Genomic DNA, 26,180 nt, shown 5'->3' with positions numbered 1-26,180 from the left:
TTTTTCCAGGAAAAAAATCTTTAATTTCAGGGAATCATATGTGGCATTAAAGAGGTACCAAAAAGTTTGTTTATTATAGTATATATTTCTAATTTACATCCTCAATGATGTAAAACGGGAAATGAAAATTCATGTATAAGCCGGACCAATTTGGTGCCCCTAAAACCACTATACAGACTAGAGGCAAAAATCTCAGCATAGAGTATACTCGCAATCAAGAAGGCGAGTCAGGATCTCCTGGCAGCTTGGACGCCTCTCCGGCTCTGCCCAGCAATCTGTTAAAAAGAAGGATGTAGCATGTTTTTTTTAGTAGGTTAACATTAGGTGCATAAATGGAGGTCTTGAAAATCAGCATCCTTGCAACGGTGACATAAATTCCTTTATGTTTTAGAAAATGATGAGTGAGAAAATTTCAAAGTGAGATTAGACAAATGGATGTCTGAACTGTAGATTGCTGACTAACACTCCCTCCATTCAAAGGTTGTGTTCATGCGACAACTCCAATAGTTTTACTTAAATCCATTTGAAAGATGTTGAGTGCACACATTCTAGGACATCATACATTTACCAAGGGAGGTAGTACCGTGTCTGCCTGTCTGCTTGGGTAAAGGACTTGTTTTTTTTTTCTAGAGTGAAAAATATTCAACAATAGCCATCAGTTTCCTCTTATCTTTTCATGAAATAGATTAACCATCATCCATCTCTAGAGATAAGGAATTTCTTATCGGTAAGCTTGAAAGTTGCAACATGTATGCCCACTATAATCCATACGAAGTAATTCACAAACTACTTGGAAAATTAGAATCTGTACAGACCATAATGGAAATATCAAATATCAAAATGATGCAGGATTGTACCAACCAGCTACCCTTTCATAGAAGGAACACAAACCATACCCGCAATCAAGCTTCCAAGAGGTCCTTCTGGTATTTCCAGTCTCGCCCCATCATTGGCAACAGAATAAACGATCTAAACATGTAGATCAGGAGATAACAAATTCTATATGAGTTGGTTTCATTTTGTGACAACTATAAAAAAGAGCTGTTGAAAAGTATGGTGGCTACCTGAACAGGTGGTATTCCTTCCCATGGTCTACTCAGAGTGCAAAGCTCCCACATGATAACCCCAAAGCTGAAGATATCGCATTTTTCTGTGAATGGCTCATTGCGAATGAGCTCAGGAGCCATCCACTCTGGAGTCCCCGCAGGTGAGTTGTCATTCATTGCAGAATCTGACATTATTTGAGAGAGCCCAAAATCACATATCTTGACTGTCCAGTATTTGTTAACAAGGCAATTTGCACTCTTGAGATCACGATGAACAATCTTCAGTCGGTGCATGCACATGAGGCCCCTTGTACAACACGACAATAAGAACATAAAGGGATATAGAAGGGATTGAACCATCTGAAAAACTACAGGCATTGAACAGTCCAGAAAACTAGGGGCATTGAACATGCTCACCTACAGATATCACGGAGCATCTTTAACCTCCTTTTCCAATGGAGCTTCGTTTTGTGCGTTTTTGAATGAATCAGACTGTACAAAGAACCCAATTCCATGTACTCAGTGACTAGGGATAAGTGAGGAGGCTTCATACATGCACCAAGGAAGAGTATGACTGCAGTAAAAAGCAACATAGTTAGCATACTCTTCAGAACACATGATAAGTTCTTTTCTTTATGAAATAGGAACAAGCAATCCTGAAGAGACTGATATCAAAATTAACAAATTGAATTTTAAGCTAAACTAATGTAAGTTCAATGTGGAGGTAGTACCATTGGGATGTCGAAGTCGGCTGAAACAAAACGAGAAAATAATAAGAGGACAATCTTTTAAACATTCATAACAAAAGTTATGTTCAAAGATATATGCAAAACCTAAGTATTGAGATCTCGTTGCAGAAATCTTTCATATTCTCTGTTGTCAAATCTTGCTCCAGGAATACTTTTATAGCTACATCTGTTCCATTCCAGAGGCCACGAAAGACTTCTCCAAAGAACCCTGAATAAAAATTTTGATGAGCTGCCTTAGAATCAGATGCCACATAAAGGAAACACAGCATCTATTACTTCAGATTCATTGATTTTCTCAATACTTCTACAAAATTGGTAATAAAGGAAGCATAACTTCTGATGATCCACCTGCCTCAGAAAGACTTCAGATGATGCAGTGCTTCCAAAATATAGCAAATATTAGACAACAGGGAAGATTACTTGCCTACTCCCACACGAATACCAACAGTAATCTCTGAAAACTCAATGCACCATTCCTCATATGGCAATAAAGGCTTGTTCAGAAATGGTGAAGACTGCAAAACCTTATTCCAGGTTGACATCAGATCAGCTTCTGTGAAGTCAGATGGGCCCCTAAGGTCAGAGGCAAGGATACTTGACCTATGGGGTGACGAAGGTAATGACACTGCTTTCTGACTATTAATTTGTCTTCTCAAACCCTCCAGTGCGCTTGGTCGTCTTGTAGATACTTCATCGTCATGGGGGTCACCAGAAGGTTCCTATATAAAGCATGGATTATAAAAATAATTATACCACAAAACTAAGTAACTCAGACCTACCAATTGATCAAGAACATTCTAGCATAAGTAGTAGATCAAGAAAAGTTTACTGAAAATCAAACTAGATCACGAAAAGTTCACAATGTAAGACAGCACTCAACTATTTGGCATTGGCGCAAGGTGCATTGCTGTCTATGTACTGATGCTGTAATGCTAGCAACACAAGTACCAAAGTGCACAGGTAGTCACTAGTCAGGTGCATGAGCCTTCAAAAATATTTCATGTTATCTGAACTATTCTGCGCAGGCAGACCAAAGATGGACATTGGTAAGGTATGCAGGCATTACTATGGCTACCAGTAGAACCTAGTGTACCATATTTGTAAGTAACAGGCACCATTTTGGATAATTGCATGGTCTCCAGGATGTAACATTAGGCACCAATGCCTACTGTAACATACATAGGGGTGGTAACAGATCATGCCCTAGTGATCTCTTCACAATCCAACTTTTATACATTTTTAGCTCAAAATTGTATGAGATTAGAGCCCGGTCCCTTTACTATTTGGAATCAACCAAGTATATAGCATGGGTCCCTGCCCTTATATTACAAACAGAAAACTGAATTATACATGTATATGGTACCGTACAAATATGAAACAAAGTGTCTAAATTCAAAGACTGTCATACAACATGCACCTATGGAACTGTAAAGTGGCTTACTCCCTTATAGCCCCTTTGACAAGCATAACAGGTGTTAGATACTTAGATCCATATGCATCTCATCATCTTTTAGTTAACATGCTGGCATTAGTGTCAGCTGTAACATACATACATGTTTGCTGTAGGTGTGAAAAACAACAAAAGTACAAAACTAGGTATTCTTATAAATCAATACTTATCCCAGTGGTGGCAACCTTAAGTGGGTACATAATCAGGCCAAGAATTACAATTAAGGATCTATAAGCACTGTAGGTTACAATTGAATGGTGGTGGTTACAAGTTATGGCAGGAAACCTAAGCAGAGAGTACTCTTTGCGGAGGAATAATAACAACCAAAGTCATCATGAGTTTAAGAAACATAAACTACAATGCCATGAGAAATAGGAAACTAGTTTCATGTCACATGGGGAAAGAAGTATTTTACACCATCTAATTCAGGCTTCTCAACAGGAACAAAATGCGAACAAAGCATCTGACAGTGCAGTATTAACTTCCTCTTGATGCCTAAATATAGATACGTAAACACGTGAAGGGTAAGATAGCTCAAGCAAAATATAGACAGCTGAGAGCATCAAGGCCTAAAATCTAATATTGACCTCCGCTCAGTGATCATTTTCCTTCCGGGCCCACATATATTTCTCACAGTGGCATGATTATGTTGTGAAGTGTGGAAATTATTGTAAAGTAACAATGGTGTAAAAGTATTGACCAAAATGAAACCAAACAAGCCAATGGAGAAACATAAACATGCTCCAGGATAGTAATATACTTGAGATATTAACATACATGTTTCTGTGAATCATTTGAGGATACAAGAGTACCATCATTCTGCCCCCTTGAAAGGCGATTCTGTCTCATACTTTCACTCATTGCTCGAACTGCCCTGCAAACAAGCAAAACATACTTCTATGTCAATCAGGACAGGTAATGTCCCCTAAAGAAGAGTGAAAAAAATAACTAGCTTGCAGCCAATTAGCCAAAGCAATAAGATGCATGTGACAGCTATGTGATTAAAGGAAAGCTAAATGGGCAAAAAGTGAAAAGATCAAAACAAAATATTGAACTTTTCATCAAGGCCCCTAGAAAAGAAACATAATACGTGGGTCGATGTGTTAGCTTTCTTATTGTCCAGTCTTGAACACCGCTGCGCCGGTAGTTCAGACTGCGGGGGGGTGTTGGAGTATATTGAGCCCTTGTGTATAGAGGCCCATCTAGAGGCCCATGTATAAGTATTATATATATCCACCCTTCTAGGGTTGGAGGAATACAATCATTATCCTCTCCTAGTCTCTCTTTCATGGTATCAGACGCCCCTTTCCTGGGCAGGCGCCGCCTCCTGATCCTGTAGGCGCCGCCGCCACCGCCGCCGTCCTTGCGGCCATGGACGGCCGGCCGCCGCCACCTCCACCCCTCTCCTCCTTCCTTCCCTTTCCTTCCTCTGGCGCAGCTCTTTCCTCTGATTCTGCCGTCGCCTCCTCTGTTTCCGCGTTTCTGCGCGCGCAGAGCCTACCTGCTGCCGCCGCCGCCGCCTCCTCTGCTGTCGCGCCCACTGGCGCATGGGCTGCGGCGCCTCTGCCACCAATCTCCCCGACCGCCGACCCACTCGCCACCACAACTCCGGTTCCCTCCCGTCCGCGCAGCGCGGGCACCTACCTCGGCGCAGAGCGCCCCACCTCCCCGGCTGGCGGTTGCACTCCGCACGGGGCCCGATCCGCTGCGCGCCGCCTCGCCGATGGCGCCGCCGGGCCCGGACTCCTGCTGCGGGTCCCGGCCAAGGACCTCTGCCGCTGCCGCGCCGTCTGCCGGCCGTGGTGCGCCCTCCTCTCCGACCCGCGCTTCGCCGACGGCTGCCGCACTCCTCTATTTCCGGCGCCATGGCCGCCGCCGCTGCCTCTGCTGCTGGCTCGGCTCGCGCGGGCGGCCCCCCTCCCCTCTCCCAGCGCAGCGTAGATCCGCGCGGCTCCTCTGTCGCCGCCGTGCAGACGGCAGGGCGCGGCCCCTCCTCTGCCGCGCCGCCCACGGCCGGCCTGCCCGCGACCATGCTGCAGCACGGCCCCCTGGGCGCCACCGTCGCCACTAGGCGCAGGCACACCCCATCCTCTGCTGTCGCGCCCCCAGGACGACGCCGCCGCCGCTGCACGCCTGGCGCAGGCCGTGCAGGCGGCCATCGCGCCCGCCGCGCAGGCTCAGGCCGTCGCACCCGCAGACCTGGCCGCTGCCGCCGCCTTTGTGGCCGCCGTCGCGCCCGCTGCGCACGCCGCGCAGGCTGCCGCCTCCCTCGCCGCCGCGCGGGCCGTCGCGCCCAGGGACCACGCGCGGGCCGCTGCCTCCATTGCCGCTGCGCAGGTTGTCGCGCCCGTTGCGCACCCTCAGCCCCAGCCGGCGGCCATGCTCGCCGCTGCTGCTCCCCTGTTCGCGCCGTTCTGGACACCGCCCGCTCCACCCAGCCAGCAGCCGACCTGGCCTGGGCGGTGGGACCAGGCCGCACTGGCGCAGTCCTTCAGCGCCATGGGGCGGACGCCACCGGTCTGCACCGAGTGGATCGCCGACTCGGGTGCCTCCTTCCACACCACCCCATATGTCGGTATTCTCTCGTCTGTCCGACCCCCACACCCCTCTTGTCCTTCTTCCATCATGGTTGGTGACGGGTCTTGCCTTCCTGTCACCGCCGTGGGTTCTGCTCCTGGCTCTTTTCGTCTTCCCAATGTCCTTGTTGCTCCTCAGATGGTTCATAATCTTCTTTCCATTCGTCAGTTACAACTGACAATTCTTGTTCCATCGAGTTTGATTCTTCTGGCCTCACTGTAAAGGATTCGGCCTCCCGGCGTCCGCTACTCCGGTGTGACAGCACGGGCCCCCTTTACACCCTTCGCCTTCCTTCTTCCGCTGCACCACTCTCGCCTTCTTCTTCGCCCTGGCCGTCTTGGTCTGCCGCTTTTGCCGCGACGCCGTCGTCCACCATTTGGCACCGCCGTCTTGGTCACCCTGGCCGCGACGTTCTGGCTCAGCTCAGTCGTAGTACCGATGTTCCTGGTACTAGGGCTCCTGCTGAACCCCTCTGCCATGCGTGCCAGCTCGGTCGTCATGTTCGGCTCCCTTTTTCTTCTTCGCATGCGACGCATGCATTTGACCTTGTTCACTGTGACCTGTGGACCTCTCCTGTACTTAGCCTTTCTGGTTATAAGTACTATCTGGTGGTGGTCGACGACTTCTCGCACTACTCTTGGACGTTTCCTTTGCGTGCCAAGTCTGAGACCTTCCCCACCCTCCACTTCTTTGCCTGGGTGTCCACTCAGTTCGGCCTCACCGTTAAGGCTGTCCAGTGTGACAACGGGCGGGAGTTCGACAACTCCACCTCCCGTTCTTTCTTCCTCTCTCGGGGTGTTCAGTTGCGTATGTCTTGTCCGTATACCTCTCCTCAGAACGGCAAGGCTGAGCGGATGATTCGCACGACGAACGACGTCGTGCGCACCCTTCTGATCTAGGCTTCTCTGCCCCCGCGCTTCTGGGCTGAGATCCTCCACACCGCCCGTGTGTTCCTTGGTTACTCCCCTGACCACAAGGGGTACCGATGCTTTGACCTCAACTCTCGCCGCGTCCTGATCTCCCGACACGTCGTCTTTGACGAGTCGGATTTCCCCTACTCTACCTCCTCTACACCTTCTCCTGACCCCGAGCTGGAATCTCTGTTTCCGACTGACCCGGTGGTTCAGCCACCGTTACCTGTCTGTCCTTTTCCTGCAGGCTTTCCCGGCACCGTTTCCGGTGATCCCTGCTGCGCCGAGCGCGGCCCCGGTGCCCGCGGTCGCGCCACGCGCGGTCCCCGGTCCTCCGGTCGTGCCGCGCGCGGACCCGGTGTCACTCGCTGCGCCACGCGTGGCCCCGGTGCCTTCACATGCACCTGCGCGGTACGCTCAGCCGGTGCAGCTGTACCGGCGTCGCTCGACGCCAACCCCGACACCGCAGCGGTACGCTGAGCCGGTGCAGGTGTACCGGCATCGTTCGGGGCCGACACTAGCGCCGCCTCCTGCTCCAGAGGCTCCTGCGATGCCGACGCCGGAGCCGTCGCCGCCGCCGCCTCCTCTGGCTCCCTCTCGAGCCGAGCCGGAGGTATACCACCCGCCAGTCATCCATCGGGATCCTCGGCATATCTATCCCGTGGTGACTCGGCGGATGGCGTCTCAGGCCGCGACTCTCTCCACCACCGAGGGAGAGCCGCGGGTCTCTCCGGTACCCTCCTCTGTCCGCGACGCCCTGGCGGATCCTCACTGGCGTCGCGCGATGGAAGAGGAGTACGCGGCTCTTCTTGCCAACCAGACGTGGGACCTCGTGCCGCGTCCGTCTGGTTGCAATGTGGTGACTGGCAAGTGGATCTGGACGCATAAGCGTCGAGCTGATGGCACACTAGAGCGCTACAAGGCTCGCTGGGTTCTCCGGAGGTAAACTCAGCGACCTGGTGTGGACTATGATGAGACCTTTAGCCCAGTGGTGAAGCCCGCTACGGTGCGCACGGTCCTCTCGCTTGCGCTCTCGCGCTCTTGGCCTGTGCACCAGCTGGACGTGAAGAATGCGTTTCTTCACGGCACTCTCTCAGAGACTGTCTACTGTTCTCAGCCGGCGGGATTTGTGGACTCGAGTCGTCCGGATATGGTCTGCCGGCTCAACAAGTCTCTCTATGGTCTAAAGCAGGCTCCTCGAGCTTGGTACTCTCGGTTCGCCACGTTCTTGCTGACATTGGGGTTCACCGAGGCCAAGTCTGACACGTCTCTCTTCGTCTACCGCCGTGGGGATGAGACTTCCTATCTGCGGCTTTACGTTGATGACATTGTGCTCACAGCCTCTAGTCATCGGTTGCTTCAGAGTGTCATCTCCTCTCTGCAGCAGGAGTTTGCTATGAAGGATCTCGGTCAGCTCCACCACTTCTTGGGCGTCACTGTTGAGCCTCGCCCGTCTGGTCTTCTCCTGCACCAGCGGCAGTACGCACTAGATATCCTGGAGCGGGCTGGGATGACTGATTGCAAGCCCTGCTCCACTCCTGTCGACACTCAGGCGAAGCTGTCCGCTGATCTGGGTGATCCGGTGGCGGATCCTACTGCCTACCGGAGTCTGGCTGGTGCTTTGCAGTACCTCACCTTCACCAGGCCGGACCTCACCTACGCTGTCCAGCAGGTCTGTCTACATATGCATGATCCCCGGGAGTCACACCTTGCTGCGCTGAAGCGTCTCCTCCGCTACGTCCGTGGCACTGTGGACCTCGGCCTGGTGCTTCACCGCTCGTCCTCTGCTGAGCTGGTGGTCTACACCGACGCTGACTGGGCTGGCTGCCCGGACACTCGTCGCTCCACTTCCGGCTACGCCGTCTTCCTGGGCGGCAACCTAGTCTCCTGGTCGTCCAAGCGGCAACCAGTTGTCTCCCGCTCTAGTGCCGAGGCGGAGTACTAGGCTGTCGCTAACGGCGTAGCGGAGGCGTCCTGGCTACGACAGCTCTTGGCGGAGCTCCACAGCCCACTCGCTAAGAGCACGCTCGTCTACTGCGACAACGTCAGCGCCGTGTATCTCTCCGCCAACCCCGTCCAGCATCAGCGGACGAAGCACGTGGAGATCGACCTACACTTCGTGCGCAACAGAGTCGCAATCGGCGATGTTCGGGTACTCCATGTCCCAACTATCTCCCAGTTTGCTGACATCTTCACCAAGGGGCTGCCCTCCTCGACCTTCTCGGAGTTTCGATCCAGCCTCAACGTAGCCGGTGGCTAGTTGTGGCTGCGGGGGGGGGGGGGGGGGGGGGGGGTATTTGCCCTTTGTACTCTATTTGTACTCTCTTCTTGTCCAGTCTTGAACACCGCTGCGTCGGTAGTTCAGACTGCGGGGGGTGTTAGATTTCTTGTTGTCCAGTCTTGAACACCGCTGCGCTGGTAGTTCAGACTGCGGGGAGGTGTTGGAGTATATTGAGCCCTTGTGTATAAAGGCCCATGTATAGGTATTATATATACCCACCATTCTAGGGTTGGAGGAATACAATCATTATCCTCTCCTACTCTCTCTTTCACGATGCAGAAATGCAACGTGTTATACGACTGGAATTTTATGTTGAAATAAAAGGAAACCATAGCATACAATTTCCCAAAAATTTATGTACCAAGTTTATTAAATAGCACAAACACTAGAGACTTCTGCAGAGAAAGAAATTACAGTAATAAAGCTAAAAGCACTGCATTTTCACGGGACTATAGAAGCAGGCCACATTTTGGGACAAATCTGGTAGTTCAGAGAGTTGAAAATCATCTTTACCAACCTCACAATATCATCACTGATTTCAGGGGTGATACTTATACTTCGTCTCCGTGCTATACGTGCATTTGATGTTGATGCGCCATCGGACCTATGATCAAGCAAGAAATGTTCATTAGGGCAAAAGAAAGTGGTATACTTGACTAAAGATATTGACTACACTAGTGTTTAAAGCCTCTATAGCCAAGGGTAACCTAGCTATCAAAGATAAGCACACATAAGTTCTATTTCTTCTGCTATACAGATTTGGTTATTGTCCTTTTGCCTTTTTCTGCCTCCTCATTCCTACAAAACAGCTGTAACTACAGGGTTTTCGTAGGTTAACACGTACTGTTCCAACTGTACTGCTCCTCTCTTCTCGCCCCTACTTATTCTTTGTTCTTCTCATCTGTTGGCCCTCGAACCTTGCCCCTCCAACTCCTTCCTGGCTTCCTCATCTGCTCCAGCATGTGTGCAACTGTGCACATCTTCTTATCACTCCAAACAGGCAAGGGGAATTTGTTCTCAAGGAGCATCACTTCCCACGCAGAAAGAAAAGGAAAGCCAGTGCGACCCAATCAACCAAGTTCTGATTAGAGTTTGGCCGTGTTGATGGTAGGTGGAAGCTGCGGTTGTGCCTTTTCTCCTCTGTCGTCGTTGTGATTAGAGTTTGGCCGTGTTGATGTCCCAATCCAACCGGCCAGTGAGTATAGTTGAACGGTAACCCGTGTTGACGTCCCAATCCAACCGGACGAGTTTGTTGTTCTCTTTTCTTTTTGTTTCCTGCCTATGGCCTCCCAGGGCCGTAGTCTTGTATTTTTCTGCTATATCAATAGAAACGCACTCGTCGAGTGCCGTTCGTTTAAAAAAAAAATCAACCAAGTTCTTGACTTGCTGAAAAATCAAATTCTTCAATGGTTACAAGGTACAAAAGAATTGATTTGAGGAGCTGCTGGTGCACTCAATGATGCAGGTGACATTGTTCTGTTGAGTGATGAGAGAAGGCCCAGCCTTGCTAGTACCAGGCATTCATCTCAAACCAGCCACGCTGCAGGTCGTGTCAAGGGACGTGAAGGATAAGACTAAAAATTATAGAAGAGACAGCGGGTTTGGTTTTGAGGTTGCAAAATTTGATCCTCACATTGAAGCCAGCAATTTCATAGATTTGCTCAACTTTAAGTTCTATTCCACTATAGCTCTTCTTTCCTACAGATGGAGAGTGCATTTGGAGAAGTGAAGAATAGCCACGTTGAATAAAATGAGTATTGGTGTTATAAAGAAAGAGAAAGAGTTAGAACGCCCCACCTAGCCAACCCGACCATAAAACCCAGGTGTTATAGTGGGAGGGGTGAGGGCTTTTATCCTCAGTCCAACATTCCCCCTACTGCGTGCGAGCCAGGCGAGCCGCGGGGCTGTGCCACCTGTCCGGTCTCAGCACTTCGGTCTCAGCGAACGCAGCCAGGGAAATCGCGCAGCGGAAATGCGTGGCCGGGAGGGATCGAACCCAGGACCTCGGCTCTGGTACCAAGTTAGAACGCCCCACCTAGCCAACCCGACCATAAAACCCAGGTGTTATAGTGGGAGGGGTGAGGGCTTTTATCCTCAGTCCAACAGAAAGAACCATTTTTTCAAAAAAAAAAAAGGAAAGCTATGGCATGGAGGCTGCAGCTTGTGTGCCAACAAGGATCGGACTCAATAGCCACATGACATAGGTCAAAACCGGATCGGTTTGATGAATTCGGGGTTGATTGCATTTGCTTCAACATTTCAATTACACAAATTACACGGTATTGGAACTTTGTGTGTCGATAAAAACCAAACCAAACTCAACATTTTGTTCATGTTTCTGTCCATGATTTCTTGTACATCTCATGGTAAAATGTGAGGTATCACAGATGCATCATTAGATGCTTTGTTTGGGTACTAAAACAATGAGGATCACTGGATCAGAATTCAGAATTTGCCTCTTCTGGTTGCTTCAGACTGAAAAGAAATACACAAGAGAGACTTACTAAGGTACCTTGACACAGCTACACCGTTACCCTGTTGTTTGTCACCCAGCATTGAGCGCCCACGAACTCTGGACAATGGATGCTCTGGACTACAGGAGCAAAAAAGGCATTTGAGGAAAAGCAATCTTATCAGTGAAGGACTCAATATTCTAGGTTGGAATGTGTATACAAGCATTAGAGGAAATATCATATATAATGTAGGGAGATAAAATAACTAGCACGATAAGCCCTCCAAAAACACCCTCAATTCGCCTAACTTAAAACAAAGGAACCAAAAGAAACATGGATGCAAAGGACTGAAATTACATTTATCATATCTCAATAGTTAAGAGCTATGAATAATATATAGTTTTTATGTCATACCATTACCAACATGCCACTGGTAATAGAAGTCTTTGTTCTTGGAATTTCGAACTCCAAGAGGTGAATATTTACAAATTTATATATATTACCCCATCTAGTTAAATTAGAACCATCATTCAATGCATGCAATCAACCTAATTAAAATTAGACCTACATCTTTACAAATACCATTGGATCAGTTATATGAAAATTTGATATGCCTCCAAAAATACTTGCACTTAATTTTTTTGTATTTATAACTACAGTATAATCATTTAAGTACAGTTTGATGAGTGGTAAATGTTGGTGTATATGTGAGCCCATGTATAGAGACCCATCTAGAGGCATATGTATAGGATCTATATATCCCACCCGTCTAGGGTTTGGAGGAATACAAGCCATTATTCTCTCCATCATGGTATCATTAGCCTAGGGTTAGGGTTCCCTCTTCTCCCCACCCAGCCGCCGCCGCCGCCGGCAGCCATGGCCGGCCGCCAGTGCCACCCCCCTCCTCCTCCTTCCCTCCCCTTCCCTCATCTTCCTCTGCTGCCGGCGCTGCTCCTGTACCGAGCACTGCTGGCGCCGCCGCCTCCTCTGCCTGGGCCGCCGCAGCTTCCTGGCCGTAGATCCGGCCCGCCGCCGCCGCTGCAGTAGCTGGCACGGGTGCCGTGGCCGCGGGTGCCGGGGGCCGCGCCGTCGCCTGGCCTAGGCCGGCCGCCACCCTGGTCACCTCCCTGCCGCCGCCGGATGGCGCCACCACAGATCCGCCCCTGCCGGATCCCGCAGCCGCCGCCGCCGTTGCCACGGGTACGGGGGGAAGCGCGGCGCTACAGCTGCAGCCTGGGCCGCAGCGGCCCACGCCCGACGCTGCTGCAGCTGCGGCCGACACCCAGAGTGCCAGCGCTGTTGCCCAGCGCGTCGCCGCCATCGATCCAGCCGTCCTGCGGGCCGCGGCGCTGCTGCTGCAGGCCGCGGGTGCCATTCCGGCCGCCTTGCAGGCCGCGGCGCAGCTGCTTCAGGATCCCGCCGCGGGCAAGCAGCCCACCGCCGACGCTGCGCCTGATGCCGCGTGGACCGGGCTCGGGATGTCGCCCGCGGATGCGCCACTCTCCGACGCCGCCCTCCGCGGGCAGCAGGCCGACGCCGCTCTCGCTGCAGCCCTCCTCGCCGCCAAGTCGGAGGCTTCGGCAGCCTAGGAGCGGCTCCGCGCAGGTGCTCTCGCCTGGGAGCGCGCCGCGGCCGACTCCTCCGCTCTCCGGGTCGCCGAGGCGGAGCACTTTTTCCGCGTGTCCTCCGGCCAGCCCGTCGTCCCCGAACCCGGCGCCTCTTCCTCCCGCCAGGCCCCGCCCGCTGGATCTGGAGCCCGGTACGACCCGACCGACCCCATGATCGCCCAGCTCCACCTCCAGGCTGTCGGCGTCCAAAACATCAGGGCCCTAGTCACCGTCCTCCTCGACCCGACGTCCTCCTACGGATGCTGGTGGGACCAGGTCCTGCTCGCCCTCCGCCGCTACGCCCTCGACGACCACGTCCTCCTCGACAAGCCGATCGAGGCACAGGACGTGGTGTGGCTGCGCCTCGACAGCGTCGCCATTTCCTGGATCTTCAGGACTCTCCCTAGATCTTCAGGACCTCGTCAGGACCCACGGCGGCACCGCGCGGCAGGCCTGGGTGGCGCTCGAGGGGCAGCTCCTCGGCAACGCCGAGTACCGCGCCCTCCAGCTCGACGCCACCTTCCGCACCTTCGTGCAGGGGGACCCCTCCGTTGGTGAGTACTGCCGGCGGATGAAGGGCATGGCCGATGCTCTTCACGACCTCGGAGATCCGGTGTCCGATCGGGTCTTGGTGCTCAATGTCCTGCGGGGCCTGAGCAGCACCTATGACCACTTGAAGAGCTGGATCGCCCGCCAGAGGCCCTTCCCCTCCTTCCTACAGGTCCGGGACGACCTCGCCCTCGAGGAGATCACCAGGGGTCTCGCGCCCGGATCGCCCTCGTCCACCTCCGCCGCGCTCGTCGCTGCTCCACCGGCTTCCTCCGCCGCCCCTGCCACCTCTCCTTGGTGCCTGCTCCCGCCGGGCAGACCGGAGGTGGAGGAGGGGGAGGCGCGGACGTCGTCGGCGGGGAGGACGTGGTGGTGGTGGCGGCACTGGTGGCCCTGCTTCTGGGGGTACCGGTACCGGTGGGGAACGTCGGGGCGCGCCAACTCCGCCAACTCTGGCTCCTGCTTCGACCCCTGCCCCTGGCCATCCTTTAGCAACCCATGGTCAGGGCGCATCTCGATGTGGCCGTTCCAGGGTCCGGGAGGGGGGCCTCGTCCTCAGCTCCAGCCGGCGGGCATGTTCACCGGTGCTGCTCCCCTCTCCGCGCCGTACTGGACCCCGCCCGCTCAGCCCACCCAACAGCCGACCTAGCCTGGGGGTGGGACCAGGCCGCTCTGGCGCAGTCCTTCAGCACCATGGGACTGACGCCGCCGGTCAGCACCGAGTGGATCGCCGACTCGGGTGCGTCCTTCCACACCACTCCTGATGCCGGAATCCTCTCTTCTATTCGACCCCCACACCCCTCTTGTCATTCTTCTATCATGGTTGGTGATGGGTCTTGCCTTCCTGTCACCGCCGTAGGTTCTGCTCCTCGTCTTCCTAATATTCTTGTTGCTCCTCAAATGGTTCACAACCTTCTTTACATTCGCCAGTTTACTGCTGACAACTCCTGTTCTATCGAATTTGACTCTTCTGATCTTACTGTGAAAGATTCGGCTTCCCGACGTCCGCTCCTCAGATGTGATAGCCCGGGGCCCCTTTACACTCTTCGGCTTCCTGCTTCCGCTGCTCCGTCTTCGACTTCTTCTTCGTCTACTGCTTTTGCCGTGACGCCTTCTTCCACCACCTGGCACCACCGGCTTGGTCACCCCGGCCGCGACGTTTTGGCTCAGCTCAGTCGTAGTACCGATGTTCCATGTACTAGGGTTCCTGCTGAGCACCTCTGTCATGCGTGCCAGTTAGGTCGTCATGTTAGACTTTCGTTTTCTTCTTCTTCTTCGCATGCTGCGCATGCTTTTGATCTGATTCACTGTGACCTGTGCACATCTCCTGTACTCAGCATGTCTGGCTATAAATATTATCTGGTCATTGTTGATGATTTTTCTCATTACTCTTGGGCTTTCCATTTGCGCGCCAAGTCTGGGACCTTCTCCACTCTCCTCCACTTCTTTGCCTGGGTGTCCACTCAATTCGGCCTCACCGTTAAGGCCGTCCAGTGTGACAACGGGCGGGAGTTCGATAACTCCACCTCCCGTTCCTTCTTCCTCTCTCGGGGTGTTCAGCTGCGTATGTCTTGTCCGTATACCTCTCCTCAGAACGGCAAGGCTGAGCGGATGATTCGCACGACGAACGACGTCATGCGCACCCTTCTGATCCAAGCTTCTCTGCCCCCCCCCCCCGCTTCTGGGCTGAGAGCCTCCACAACGCCACCTATCTGCTCAACCGCCTTCCGTCCACTGCTTCTCCTACTCCCACTCCACACCACGCTCTCTTCGGTACCCCTCCTCGCTACGACCACCTTCGGGTCTTCGGGTGTGCGTGTTACTCTAACACCTCCGCCACCGCTTCTCACAAGCTGGCGCCCCGCTCGACTCGTTGTGTGTTCCTCGGGTACTCCCTGACCACAAGGGGTACCGATGCTTTGACCTCACCTCTCGCCGCGTTCTGATCTCCCGACACGTCGTCTTTGACGAGTCGGATTTCCCCTACTCCACCTCCTCCACACCTTCTCCTGACCCCGAGCAGGAGTCTTTGTTTCCGACTGACCCGGTGGTTCAGCCACCGTTACATGTATGTCCTTTTCCTGCAGGTTTTCCCGGCACACCGGCACCGCTTCTGGTGATCCCTGCTGCGCCGAGCGCGGCCCCGGTGCCCGCGGTCGCGCCACGCGCGGTCCCCGAACCTCTGGTCATGCCGCGCGCGGACCCGGTGTCTCCCGCTGCGCCACGCGCAGCCCGGGTGCCTTCCCCTGCACCTGCGCGGTACGCTCAGCCGGTGCAGGTGTACCGGCGTCGTTCGGCGCCGCCTCCTGCTCCGGAGGCTCCTGCGACGCCTACACCGGAGCCGTCGCCGCCGCAGCCTCCTCCGGCTCCCTCTCGAGCCGAGCCGGAGGTGTACCACCCGCCAGTCATCCTTCGGGATCCTCGGTATATTCATCCCATAGTGATTCGGCGGATGGCGTCTCAGGCCGCGACTCTCTGCCACCGAGGGAGAACCGCGTGTCTCTCCGGTACCCTCCTCTGTCTGCGACGCCTTGGCGGATCCTCACTGGTGTCGCACGATGGAAGAGGAGTACGCGGCTCTTCTTGCCAACCAGACGTGGGACCTGGTTGCAATGTGGTGACTGGCAAGTGGATCTGGACGCATAAGCGTCGGGCTGATGGCACACTGGAGCGCTACAAGGCTCGCTAGGTTCTCCGAGGGTTCACTCAGCGACCTGGTGTGGACTATGATGAGACCTTCAACCCAGTGGTGAAGCCCGCTACGGTGCGCACGGTCCTCTCGCTTGCGCTCTCGCGCTCTTGGCCTGTGCACCAGCTGGACGTGAAGAATGCGTTTCTTCACGGCACTCTCAGAGACTGTCTACTGCTCTCAACCAGCGGGATTTGTGGACTTGAGTCGTCTGGATATGGTCTGCCGACTCAACAAGTCTCTCTATGGTCTGAAGCAGGCTCCTCGGGCTTGGTACTCTCGGTTCGTCACGTTCTTGCTGACATTAGGCTTCACCGAGGCCAAGTCTGACCAGTCTCTCTTCATCTACCGCCATGGGGATGAGACTGCATATCAGATGCTCTATGTCGATGACATTGTGCTCACAGCCTCCAGTCAGCAGCTACTTCAGAGTGGCATCTCCTCTCTACAGCAGGAGTTTGCTATGAAGGATCTGGGTCAGCTCCACCACTTCTTGGGCGTCACTGTTGAGCCTCGCCTGTCTGGTCTTCTCCTTCACTAGCGGCAGTACGCACTCGATATTCTGGAGCGGGCTGGGATGACTGATTGCAAGCCCTGCTCCACTCCTGTCGACACTCAGGCGAAGCTATCTGCTGATCTGGGTGATCTGGTGGCTGATCCTATTGCCTACCGGAGTCTGGCTGGCGCTTTGCAGTACCTCATCTTCACCAGGCCGGACCTCACCTATGCTGTTCAGCAGGTCTGTCTCCATATGCATGATCCCCGGGAGTCACACCTAACTGCGCTGAAGCGTCTCCTCCGCTACGTCCGTGGCACTATGGACCTCGGCCTAGTGCTTCACCGCTCGTCCTCTGCTGAGCTGGTGGTCTACACCGACGCTGACTGGGCTGGCTGCCCGGACACTCGTCGCTCCACTTCCGGCTACGCCGTCTTCCTGGGCGGCAACCTGATCTCCTGGTCGTCCAAGCGGCAGCCGGTTGTCTCCCGCTCCAATGCTTTGGCGGAGTATCGGGCTGTCGCTAACGGCGTGGCGGAGGCGTCCTGGCTACGACAGCTCTTGGCGGAGCTCCACAGCCCGCTCGCCAAGAGCACGCTCGTCTACTGCGACAACGTCAGCGTCGTGTATCTCTCCACCAACCCCGTCCTGCATCAGCGGACGAAGCATGTAGAGATGAACCTACACTTCGTGCGCGACAGAGTCGCCATCGGCGATGTTCGGGTACTCCATGTCCCGACTACCTCCTAGTTTGCTGACATCTTCACCAAGGGATTGCCCTCCTCGACCTTCTCGGAGTTTCGCTCCAGCCTCAACGTAGCCAGTGGCTAGTTGTGGCTGCGGGGAGTATTTAACCTTTGTACTCTATTTGTACTCTCTTCTTGTCCAGTCTTGAACACCGTTGCGCCGGTAGTTCAGACTGCGGGGGGGTGTTGGCTTTCTTGTTGTCCAGTCTTGAACACCGCTGCGCCGGTAGTTCAGACTGCGGGGGGGGTGTTGGTGTATATGTGAGCCCATGTATAGAGGCCCATCTAGAGGCCCATTTATAGGATCTATATATCCCACCCGTCTAGGGTTTGGAGGAATACAAGCCATTATTCTCTCCATCAGTAAAAAATATGCTAACATAATTTTCATGAGGCGAATTTAATGTATGCCAAAAATCGAAAGTTTGAGTACGGACACATGGGTAGTGACAAGAAACAGATCACGCATGTGGCTGCAATAGTGAGTTTTCCCATAGATCCTTTGTATTTTTTAAATTTATATGGAATGATAGGTTTATGGACCTAGGCCCACTGATGGAACCCCAGCTGCCCTAGGCCTAGATCTGCCACTGTGTGGGCATTCAGGGATAGGCAGTATGAGTTATGGCAGCCTCGCAGAAAAAGATCTGAAGGCAAACTAAATATAAAAACATAGTCTTCAGTTTTTGTCCATCCAATGACAATTACTAATAAGATAAACGAAATCAAATGAGCACCTTGAACTTGCAGTTCTTTGATGTTCATCCACAACTTTCTTCCGACTGCGACCATAGAAGGCGTTGGCAACATTTGGGTCACTATGTGATGAACTGGAAATGCACGAGGAACAAATTCTGATGTAATTTTGCAGCTAAGTGGACAATGAGAAAATCAGTAAATAACAGGGAGGGGTGCAAATTGGTGCTCCTAAGAGTCACCATCAACCCTCTTTAGTTCAACTATAATAGAATTAGTTTTCCCGCACATTTCAGAAAAGAATTTCTATTAATTAAACTAAAGAGGGTCGGTGCTGACCCATTAGGGGCACCAATACGAACCCCTAGTAAACATGAAAAAAACTAAAATTAATGATCAAGCTTGATTATGTCTTACCACTTCATTTTACCCTCCATAGAATTTGTTGATTTGAGCATGATGTTTCTTAGAGAGGTGGCTTTAAAAGATCTGTTACTGTCATCTTGCTCTTGCCTGAAAAAGAGACACAGGGAATGCTTATAGTGCTCATCACAGATCAAGAAACCATAGCATGGAAATGTTTGATTTGAAGTTATTAACTGCTCCCAAATATCAAGTTGCCAACCAAAATATTGTTCTAAGCTTCAAACAGTGTTTGAAACCCAAAATTACCTCAAAAGCAGAACTGCAGAAGTACAAAAGTAAAATAATGGTGCTTTGAATAAGACAAGTTAATGCATCACTGAAGTTCTCAACATTTCATTCATCTTAAGAATTTGAAAAGTAAAGTGTAGTTAAATTTTATCAAACAAACAAGGCTCAAAAAGTGGAAAAAAAACATTGGCTAAAATGTTACATGTTACACAAAAACATTTTGAAGCAGTCAGTTCTCTAGCTGCTATTCCTATAAATCAAAAAGTTAAGCATTGTACCGATTATAAAAAAACTCGACCCGCCGGGGTAAGACCTCCCCGAAGGCATTGTGATTAAGGTAGAAGACAACCTCTCACGCAGGTCGAGAAAATCCCCGAACCCCCACTCCACCCATGCACAGCGGCACCGCAGCCCATGTGAGACTGAACCGGCCTTAGACCTGTGCTTTAAAGTGGAGCGAGCGAGGGGATTTTTTTTCAATGTGCAAATAAACTGCGTGACCTCCGGCCAACAAATCCGCCCCCGTGGGGGATCAAACTCTGGCCAGCAGGGTGCAAGCACACAACCTAGACCAGCCGGACTAGGTGCTGCTCGCATTGTACTGATTATAGTAAACCTATCAGTTCTGAATACCTGGACAGTGAATGTGTAGCATTCCAGCAGCTTGGGTTCTACATCAAATCAGCAAATGCTGAATTGGGAAGTATATGACCCACTGACCCTGATTTGAAATTCCATACACATGGTTCAAAACTACATGCAGACATGCAGTTTGCACACTGACCCTGATTTGTGTTAGCGCGCCCCACCTAGCCAACCCGACCATAAAACCCAGATGTTATAGTGGGAGGGGTGGGGGCTTTTATCCATAGTCCATCATTCCCCCTACGGCGTGCGAGCCCGGCGTAGCCCGCAGCAGGTTCTAGTGCCCGGCGTAGCCCGCAGCAGGTCTCAGCACACGAGAGGCGCAGGGGAAATCGCGCAGCGGAAATGCGTGGCCAGGTGGGTTCGAACCCGGGACCTCGGCTCTGGTACCATGTTAGCGCGCCACACCTAGCCAACCCGACCATAAAACCCAGGTGTTATAGTGGGAGGGGTGGGGGCTTTTATCCATAGTCCATCAATTTGATACATTAATGCTAGATCAAAGGGACCAAACAGCACTACTAACAAATTTCACTAAATGGAAATGCACAGGTATACCGTTGAGCACATAGGGGACTGTTCGGTTCAAGAGGAGAATCGCAGGAATCATAGTCAACTGAATCGCTCTCTCCAGCCGCAGATATATGGGATGTGATGACAGCCTTGGATGAAAATGGAACTAATTGTCCTGGAAAACGCATCAGGTCCACTAGAAACTCCGCAGATTTCATCGTGACCACAACAGACATATGTTTGGACGAATCATCATAACCATGAGGTTCTTCATTTGGAATGCCCTGACAAGTAAAATAACATATTTATGTGAGGTTAAGGACTTCCATTAGAAGAGATTACTACTGTTCAAATTCAGGCTTTTTATTTTGATAAAGAAATTTGCATTTGGAATGCTCTGGCAAAGTGCGAAGTCAAATCGACATATTAATGTAGGATTAAGGGGTTCCATTAGAAGAGATGATTACAGTTTCTTCAGACATACTGATGGAAGGTAAAAACATACCACCAGCAGTTTAGAGTCTATACCAACAGAGTCAGCAAGAACTTTAAATAATATAGCTCTCGGCCTGCATGATCCATGTCTTATCTGTCCCAGAAATTGAACTCCCCTGTTTTCTAAGAAATGAGAAAGTTCTTCGGAGGAAGTTCTTGCAGGACTGAGATGCGGGTTTGGTCGCTTGTAAAAGTCAGAAACCTGTAATTATCATTGAAAACTTAAAAGTTAATGAAAGAGAAGTAAATACTTAATAATTAATAGGGCATTCATATAGGCTGGAAGAATAAATAATCAATCAATGGTTTGGAAGGAAGCATTCATATTTCAAGCACCAAGTACAAGCAACCAAACACATAAACAAAAGTAATACCCCCTCCGTTCCAAACTGTAAGTCGTTCCAACTTTCTTGGAGAGTCAAAATATTTCATGTTTGACCAAATTTATACAATAAAGCACTAACATTTATGGTACCAAATAAATATCATTAGATTCTTTGTTAAATATACTTTCATAGTATATCTATTTGGTGCTATAAATCTTTTTAATCTTTTCTATAATTTGGGTCAAACATAAAAATAGTTTGACTCTCCAAAAAAGTTGGAATGACTTACAATTTGAAACAAAGGGAGTAGAAGAGAACAGTTCCAGAAAGGAAAATTGTATGCAAACCATTTCAAGGCAATCAACGACACGAAGCTTGAAGCACTTTGGAGGAAGAAAAACTGCCATAATCATCCTACATTATGTAAACTTGTAAAGAATCTCATAGAGAACTTACCAAACCTGCAACCTTCTTTATCATGGCAGCAGGATTTGAATTCAATCCTTTTACCAGCGCTGTGCATAGCTGCTTTAAAGCAGATATCTTTTTATCCCTTTCTATGTCCACAAGGATAATCTCTGCCTTAAATCCTTCTATTCCAAGAGAATAAAGGTCATCTGGAGAAGGTATGGTGTCAAAACGCTCCTTGAGCCTCTTTTCCTGCAAAGTTAGCGTGAACAGATGAACTAAACTGTCAAAATATGTTACTTATAATCTTTTTACAAGCTAATGTCATTGAAAGACTTCCCATACCGGAATAATGGAATAAAAACCATTGGGTATTGGACCTGATAGAGATCCAGTAGACCACAATGTCTGAGCAGCCTGCAATGAATGACCAGCTTCCCTAGAATCAAGGGAAGAATATGCAGAATCCAAAAAATTTTCCTGTTTAGTCAGGGAAAGGGACTGGAACTTGTGATCCAAATGGGAGGGCCAATTTGGATCTGAAGATTGTGTCTGGGATCTCCCTTCATCCCCTGGCAGATCATCCATCTCCAAAATATGTTGAAATATAGAATCATTTTGCTTCAATTATCATCCTTCAAGGCCACCCTATGTTTAAACAGCAAACAAATAAAACATAATATCTTGACAACTCAAAATTGAGATTGCGAGATTTATTTTACAAGACAAGTGGTGAGGCCTCGAATTCACTACAGAAATCAAATGCTTTGCAAAGTTCCAGAACAACATTCGAAACAAAAAGGCAATGCTAGCAGGGGAGTACGGGATCATATTAACATGTCCATACAAACTGCATGTTACTGTTTACCATGTGCAAACAATAATCTAAACGTATGGTGTACTGTGTACAACTTAACCAACTTGAGAATAGGGTTTGAGCAAATACTTCACAATTGTAGCATTCTGATTTATGTTAGAAGGTGAGTTCAAAAGTTGAAATTTATGAATTGTGAGTTGTTGAATACATATTCAAGTGCTAAATCACAGCGTGGATTGCCATTCATTACACATTCCTGTACTGTACAAATGGAATTAGGCAGAATTTGATCACCATGCAGATAATCCAATTGCTTCAGCATGCTCCGAACATGATGAATATATGTTGCTAGCAAAGTGGTCATAGATAGCATGTTTATCGTGGAATATTGATTTTCCTTGTTATGATTTTACAAATCCTATGCAGCCACTAATAAGAAGTATCGTGGGAACCAATTTAACACCAACTATCGAAGCACCGACATTTTTATTTGCTCTAAAACTGAGCATGTATGCTTTGCTATATCACCACCAAAACTACAGTTTCATCAGCTCAAACTTTGAACAAATTTTAAACATCAGATTTGAAATTAGTTAATAGATGTTTGTTATACATCATTCAGCTGAAATGGTGGAAGGTTGCTAGTCCATATACATCCTCTCACGAAACAACATGCTTTCACCAAAACATGTATTTTATGGCACCATCCAAAATAAATTATTTCTAACCGCTGCAAAGCAGGGGCAATATGCCAGTATTAATCTATACTTCAAAGAATCAATATTTGCTTTATTATGTAAACAAGTCCTACATGCAACACTTATTTCCAAACTTCAAAAATTACCAATATTTTCTTAAACTGATTTCCACGAGTGTTTTCCACGTTGAACAATGGGCACATTCTTTACATCTATCACAATTAATGTAAAAGTTATGTCAATATAAATTGCTTTTCGTGTTATTGACTACTGAAAGCTTATCGCATTTGTTTATTCAGTACAATAGGAACACCAGATACATTGGTGCTCCTCTAACTTTTCTTGTCACATAGAAGCATAACTAGAACATGCTCTGCAAAGGTTCAGGCTTCACACATACGTTGATTGCACAGATATATTTAAAGAAAACAGTTACTTCGCCAAAATCCCACTAAACAGTTGCGAATTCACAAGCCATAGACTCGTGGCATTCAGGTAATAGAGAATACAGTGTGCACGCTAGATACCAACATTTCTGCACTTTGTGTTCTCACTCAAATCAAACCTCAAATAGGATAATGTAAAATTGTTGGCTACTTCAGAATTTGACATGCTGACCAATTAACTGTATGGAACCACTGAGATTCGACACCACAAGTAAATCTGAAAGATTCCAGTGTAGCTTCCACCAGAGATTCTAAAGCTAATCACTATCAAGCAGCACACTAATTAAGGTTCCACAGGAGAGATAAAGGGCAGTGGTGATGTTACAGCAAAGGTAACCAGGTGTGAATGTGATCACATCAACCCAGCCCCATGTTTGACTAACATGTACACCCATCAAGAATTTGGAGAACTATATGGAACCACTGAGATTCTGAGCCAGTTATCACTGTAACTACCATTTAAACAGACACAATGCTAAAAAACAATTTGGAGGCAAGCACGGGTCACCGGCCAATCTGTAATGGAACAGTTAAACAGGCGAACTTTGCTACACACTAAACTCAGCAACTGCCGACGAGACGAGGGTCGGTGCCCTCTCACGCGTGTGAGCAACGTTGACCTCCCCCGCAACCATCCAACGTAGCCACCCTCACTCCACCGAATGACGTACGCACGAGAAGTCAAACCCTCGCGGCGTTGACCAACGAGGCGAACCCCAGCATTGCCCGCTACCACCATTTGCCCCGCTCCCCACGTCACACCCTGGAATCGAAACCGACTGAGCCGCCGAATCTGGCACCCGCCACGGAGGGCGCCCGCCCATCGATCGAGCGCGAGCGACGGCCGCATTCGGAGGGAAGAGAGAGGATGGAGGGGGCAGACCTGTGGCGCGGGCGGCGGGGGCTCGCCGCGGGATATCCCCCCGGTCCCCCGGTGCACGGCCGCGCGGAAGCGAGCCCGGTCCGGCGCTGCGGGGGGCGCGCGAGTGGCGGTGGCGGTGGGAGCGAGGCGAGGCGAGGCGCCGAGGCGTGCGACTGAGGCGGAGGAGGGATGGGCGGAGAAGGGGATCTCGTGACGTGATTAATTAGCGCAGGTGGGAGAGTGGGCTGCGCTGCTTGCTTTTAATCGTGGTTAGGGATTGGATTGGTTCACGAGGCGCGCGAGATGCGAGAGAGCGACTTGGATTGGAACGGCGAATGGCGGAGGAGCGGAGCGGCCGGAGGAGGATAGGCTGCTTGTGGGGACCAGTCGGCTAGATAGGCCATGGCGTGCGGGTTTCGACCTCGGCGGTTATGGGCCAGAAGTTGACTTGAAGTACACTGGGCCGACTTCCAAACTCACGGAGGACAGAATTCTGAGCTCAGTACAACATGGGCCTAGAACCCTGCCAAACAGGTCAGCTCCAAGTCCTTTCCGTGCGCGCTCCTACTCCTACAGCAGCAAATTGGCTTAGTAGTCCAATGATAGGACGGTCCAGTGAAATACTCACACGTTTTTTTGGAATTTTTCTAGGATTTATCGGCGCATTAAGTGACAATGAGGCGCCAGTGGTGACTTCGGGAATCTCCAGATCTGCCGGTGCTTGCTCAGTTCTTCGGAGATGCTCATAGGGGTAGGGTTTGCATACGTGTGTTCATACGGGGGAGTTGCGTGCGTGTTGTAGGCGTCTACGTTGTACCGTGTAATTCTAAAAAAAGCAACAAAAAAATGTTGAGTGCTCAAAACATGTAGAAGCGCGAATTGGGAACCGAACTGCCCGCGCCAGCAAAAATACAATGAGTTTGTTGCGTGTTATAGTAATGTATTTAGAAATACTAAAAAATGATGTTATTACTACTATAGAAAGGTATGAGAGGCGTGCATTTTGAAATACTTAAAAATGACCCAATCCAGTTCTTCAAATCCAGAAATACTTAACGCTTCATCTCTCCTCGTTCCGGGCTCTTATAAGTAAAAAGTTTTACAAACCCTTTTAATCCTCCTCGATGACGAAGGTTTGAGGCAACTCACCACTCCGTACTTTTCTTTCTGCTTTTACCCAAGATACCCGGAAATAAGAAAGAAAGAAGTCAATAGTCAAGGCTAATGTGTCTCACTGGGGCAGTTAGGAAAGTAAGCAGGTCATGGGATTTCTTCGTAGCGAAAGACGAGGACAAATGTTACTAACATCAACTAAACACTACTGGAAAACCCACGTATGCCGAGTGCCAGGTTCTTTGCCGAGTGCAGAATCACGAGCACTCGGCAAAGCTACTATTTGCCGAGTGCCAAATAACATACACTCGGCGAACAACTGGCACTCGGCGGAATATCTCTTTGCCGAGTGCCGGCCAGTTGGCACTCGGCAAATACACACTTTGCCGAGTGCCGGCCAGTTGACACTCGGTAAATACTGTCACGTGCACCGCGCCCACCCGCAGACGACCGTTACGGTGGGGGCTGCTTTTGTTTGCCGCTTTTGTTTGCCGAGTGCCTACAAGGGGACACTCGGGAAATAGATCTTTGCCGAGTGCCCCATAGTCGACACTCGGCAAACTCTGTCACGTGCCACGCACACGCTGTTGCCACGAACATTCCCATTTTTCCACGGTCGTTACCGTTATTGTTTGCCGAGTGCCAGCTAGGTAACACTCGGCAAAAACATGCTTCGCCGAGTGTCAGCTTGGGGCACTCGGCAAATATATTGTAATGCCGAGTGCAATAGACCAGGCACTCGGCATTTACTAAACTTTGCCGAGTATCTGTTTTGGCACTCGGCAAACAAATACAAAAACTTTCTCCAACACCCTCCAAACTTTTTCCTACGTTCTCATACTATGTGAAAGATATCATATTTAAATTTGGCAAATTATCCTTTATGTTTACTATATTTAGATTATTTATTTCAATACAAGAATATTTTGTGGATAATTCAAATTTAAACTGCA

At 50.2% G+C, this 26,180-nt stretch overlaps 1 protein-coding gene across 1 annotated transcript; it reads right to left on the bottom strand.

Annotated features, from left to right (window-relative positions):
* On the bottom strand, nt 1–24,446 carry LOC120655228 (serine/threonine-protein kinase EDR1-like). The gene is made up of 17 exons (XM_039932975.1): nt 24,136–24,446; nt 21,637–21,939; nt 21,340–21,543; nt 20,568–20,759; nt 20,108–20,346; nt 18,668–18,763; nt 18,292–18,384; nt 11,527–11,607; nt 9,532–9,618; nt 4,023–4,119; nt 2,220–2,514; nt 1,880–2,003; nt 1,778–1,797; nt 1,464–1,620; nt 1,065–1,353; nt 897–969; nt 1–275 (listed from the first exon to the last, which is right to left on the bottom strand). The coding sequence occupies exons 2-17, from the start codon at nt 21,877–21,879 to the stop codon at nt 193–195; spliced, it is 2,373 nt and encodes a 790-aa protein (XP_039788909.1). The 5' UTR covers nt 21,880–21,939; nt 24,136–24,446; the 3' UTR covers nt 1–192.
* Between the last annotated feature and the right edge of the window lie 1,734 nt (nt 24,447–26,180).

This window comes from Panicum virgatum, chromosome 1N (assembly GCF_016808335.1).
Source record: "Panicum virgatum strain AP13 chromosome 1N, P.virgatum_v5, whole genome shotgun sequence".
In the NCBI taxonomy this organism is placed as follows: Eukaryota; Viridiplantae; Streptophyta; class Magnoliopsida; order Poales; family Poaceae; genus Panicum; species Panicum virgatum.
This window is presented reverse-complemented; position numbering and strand designations above follow the sequence as displayed.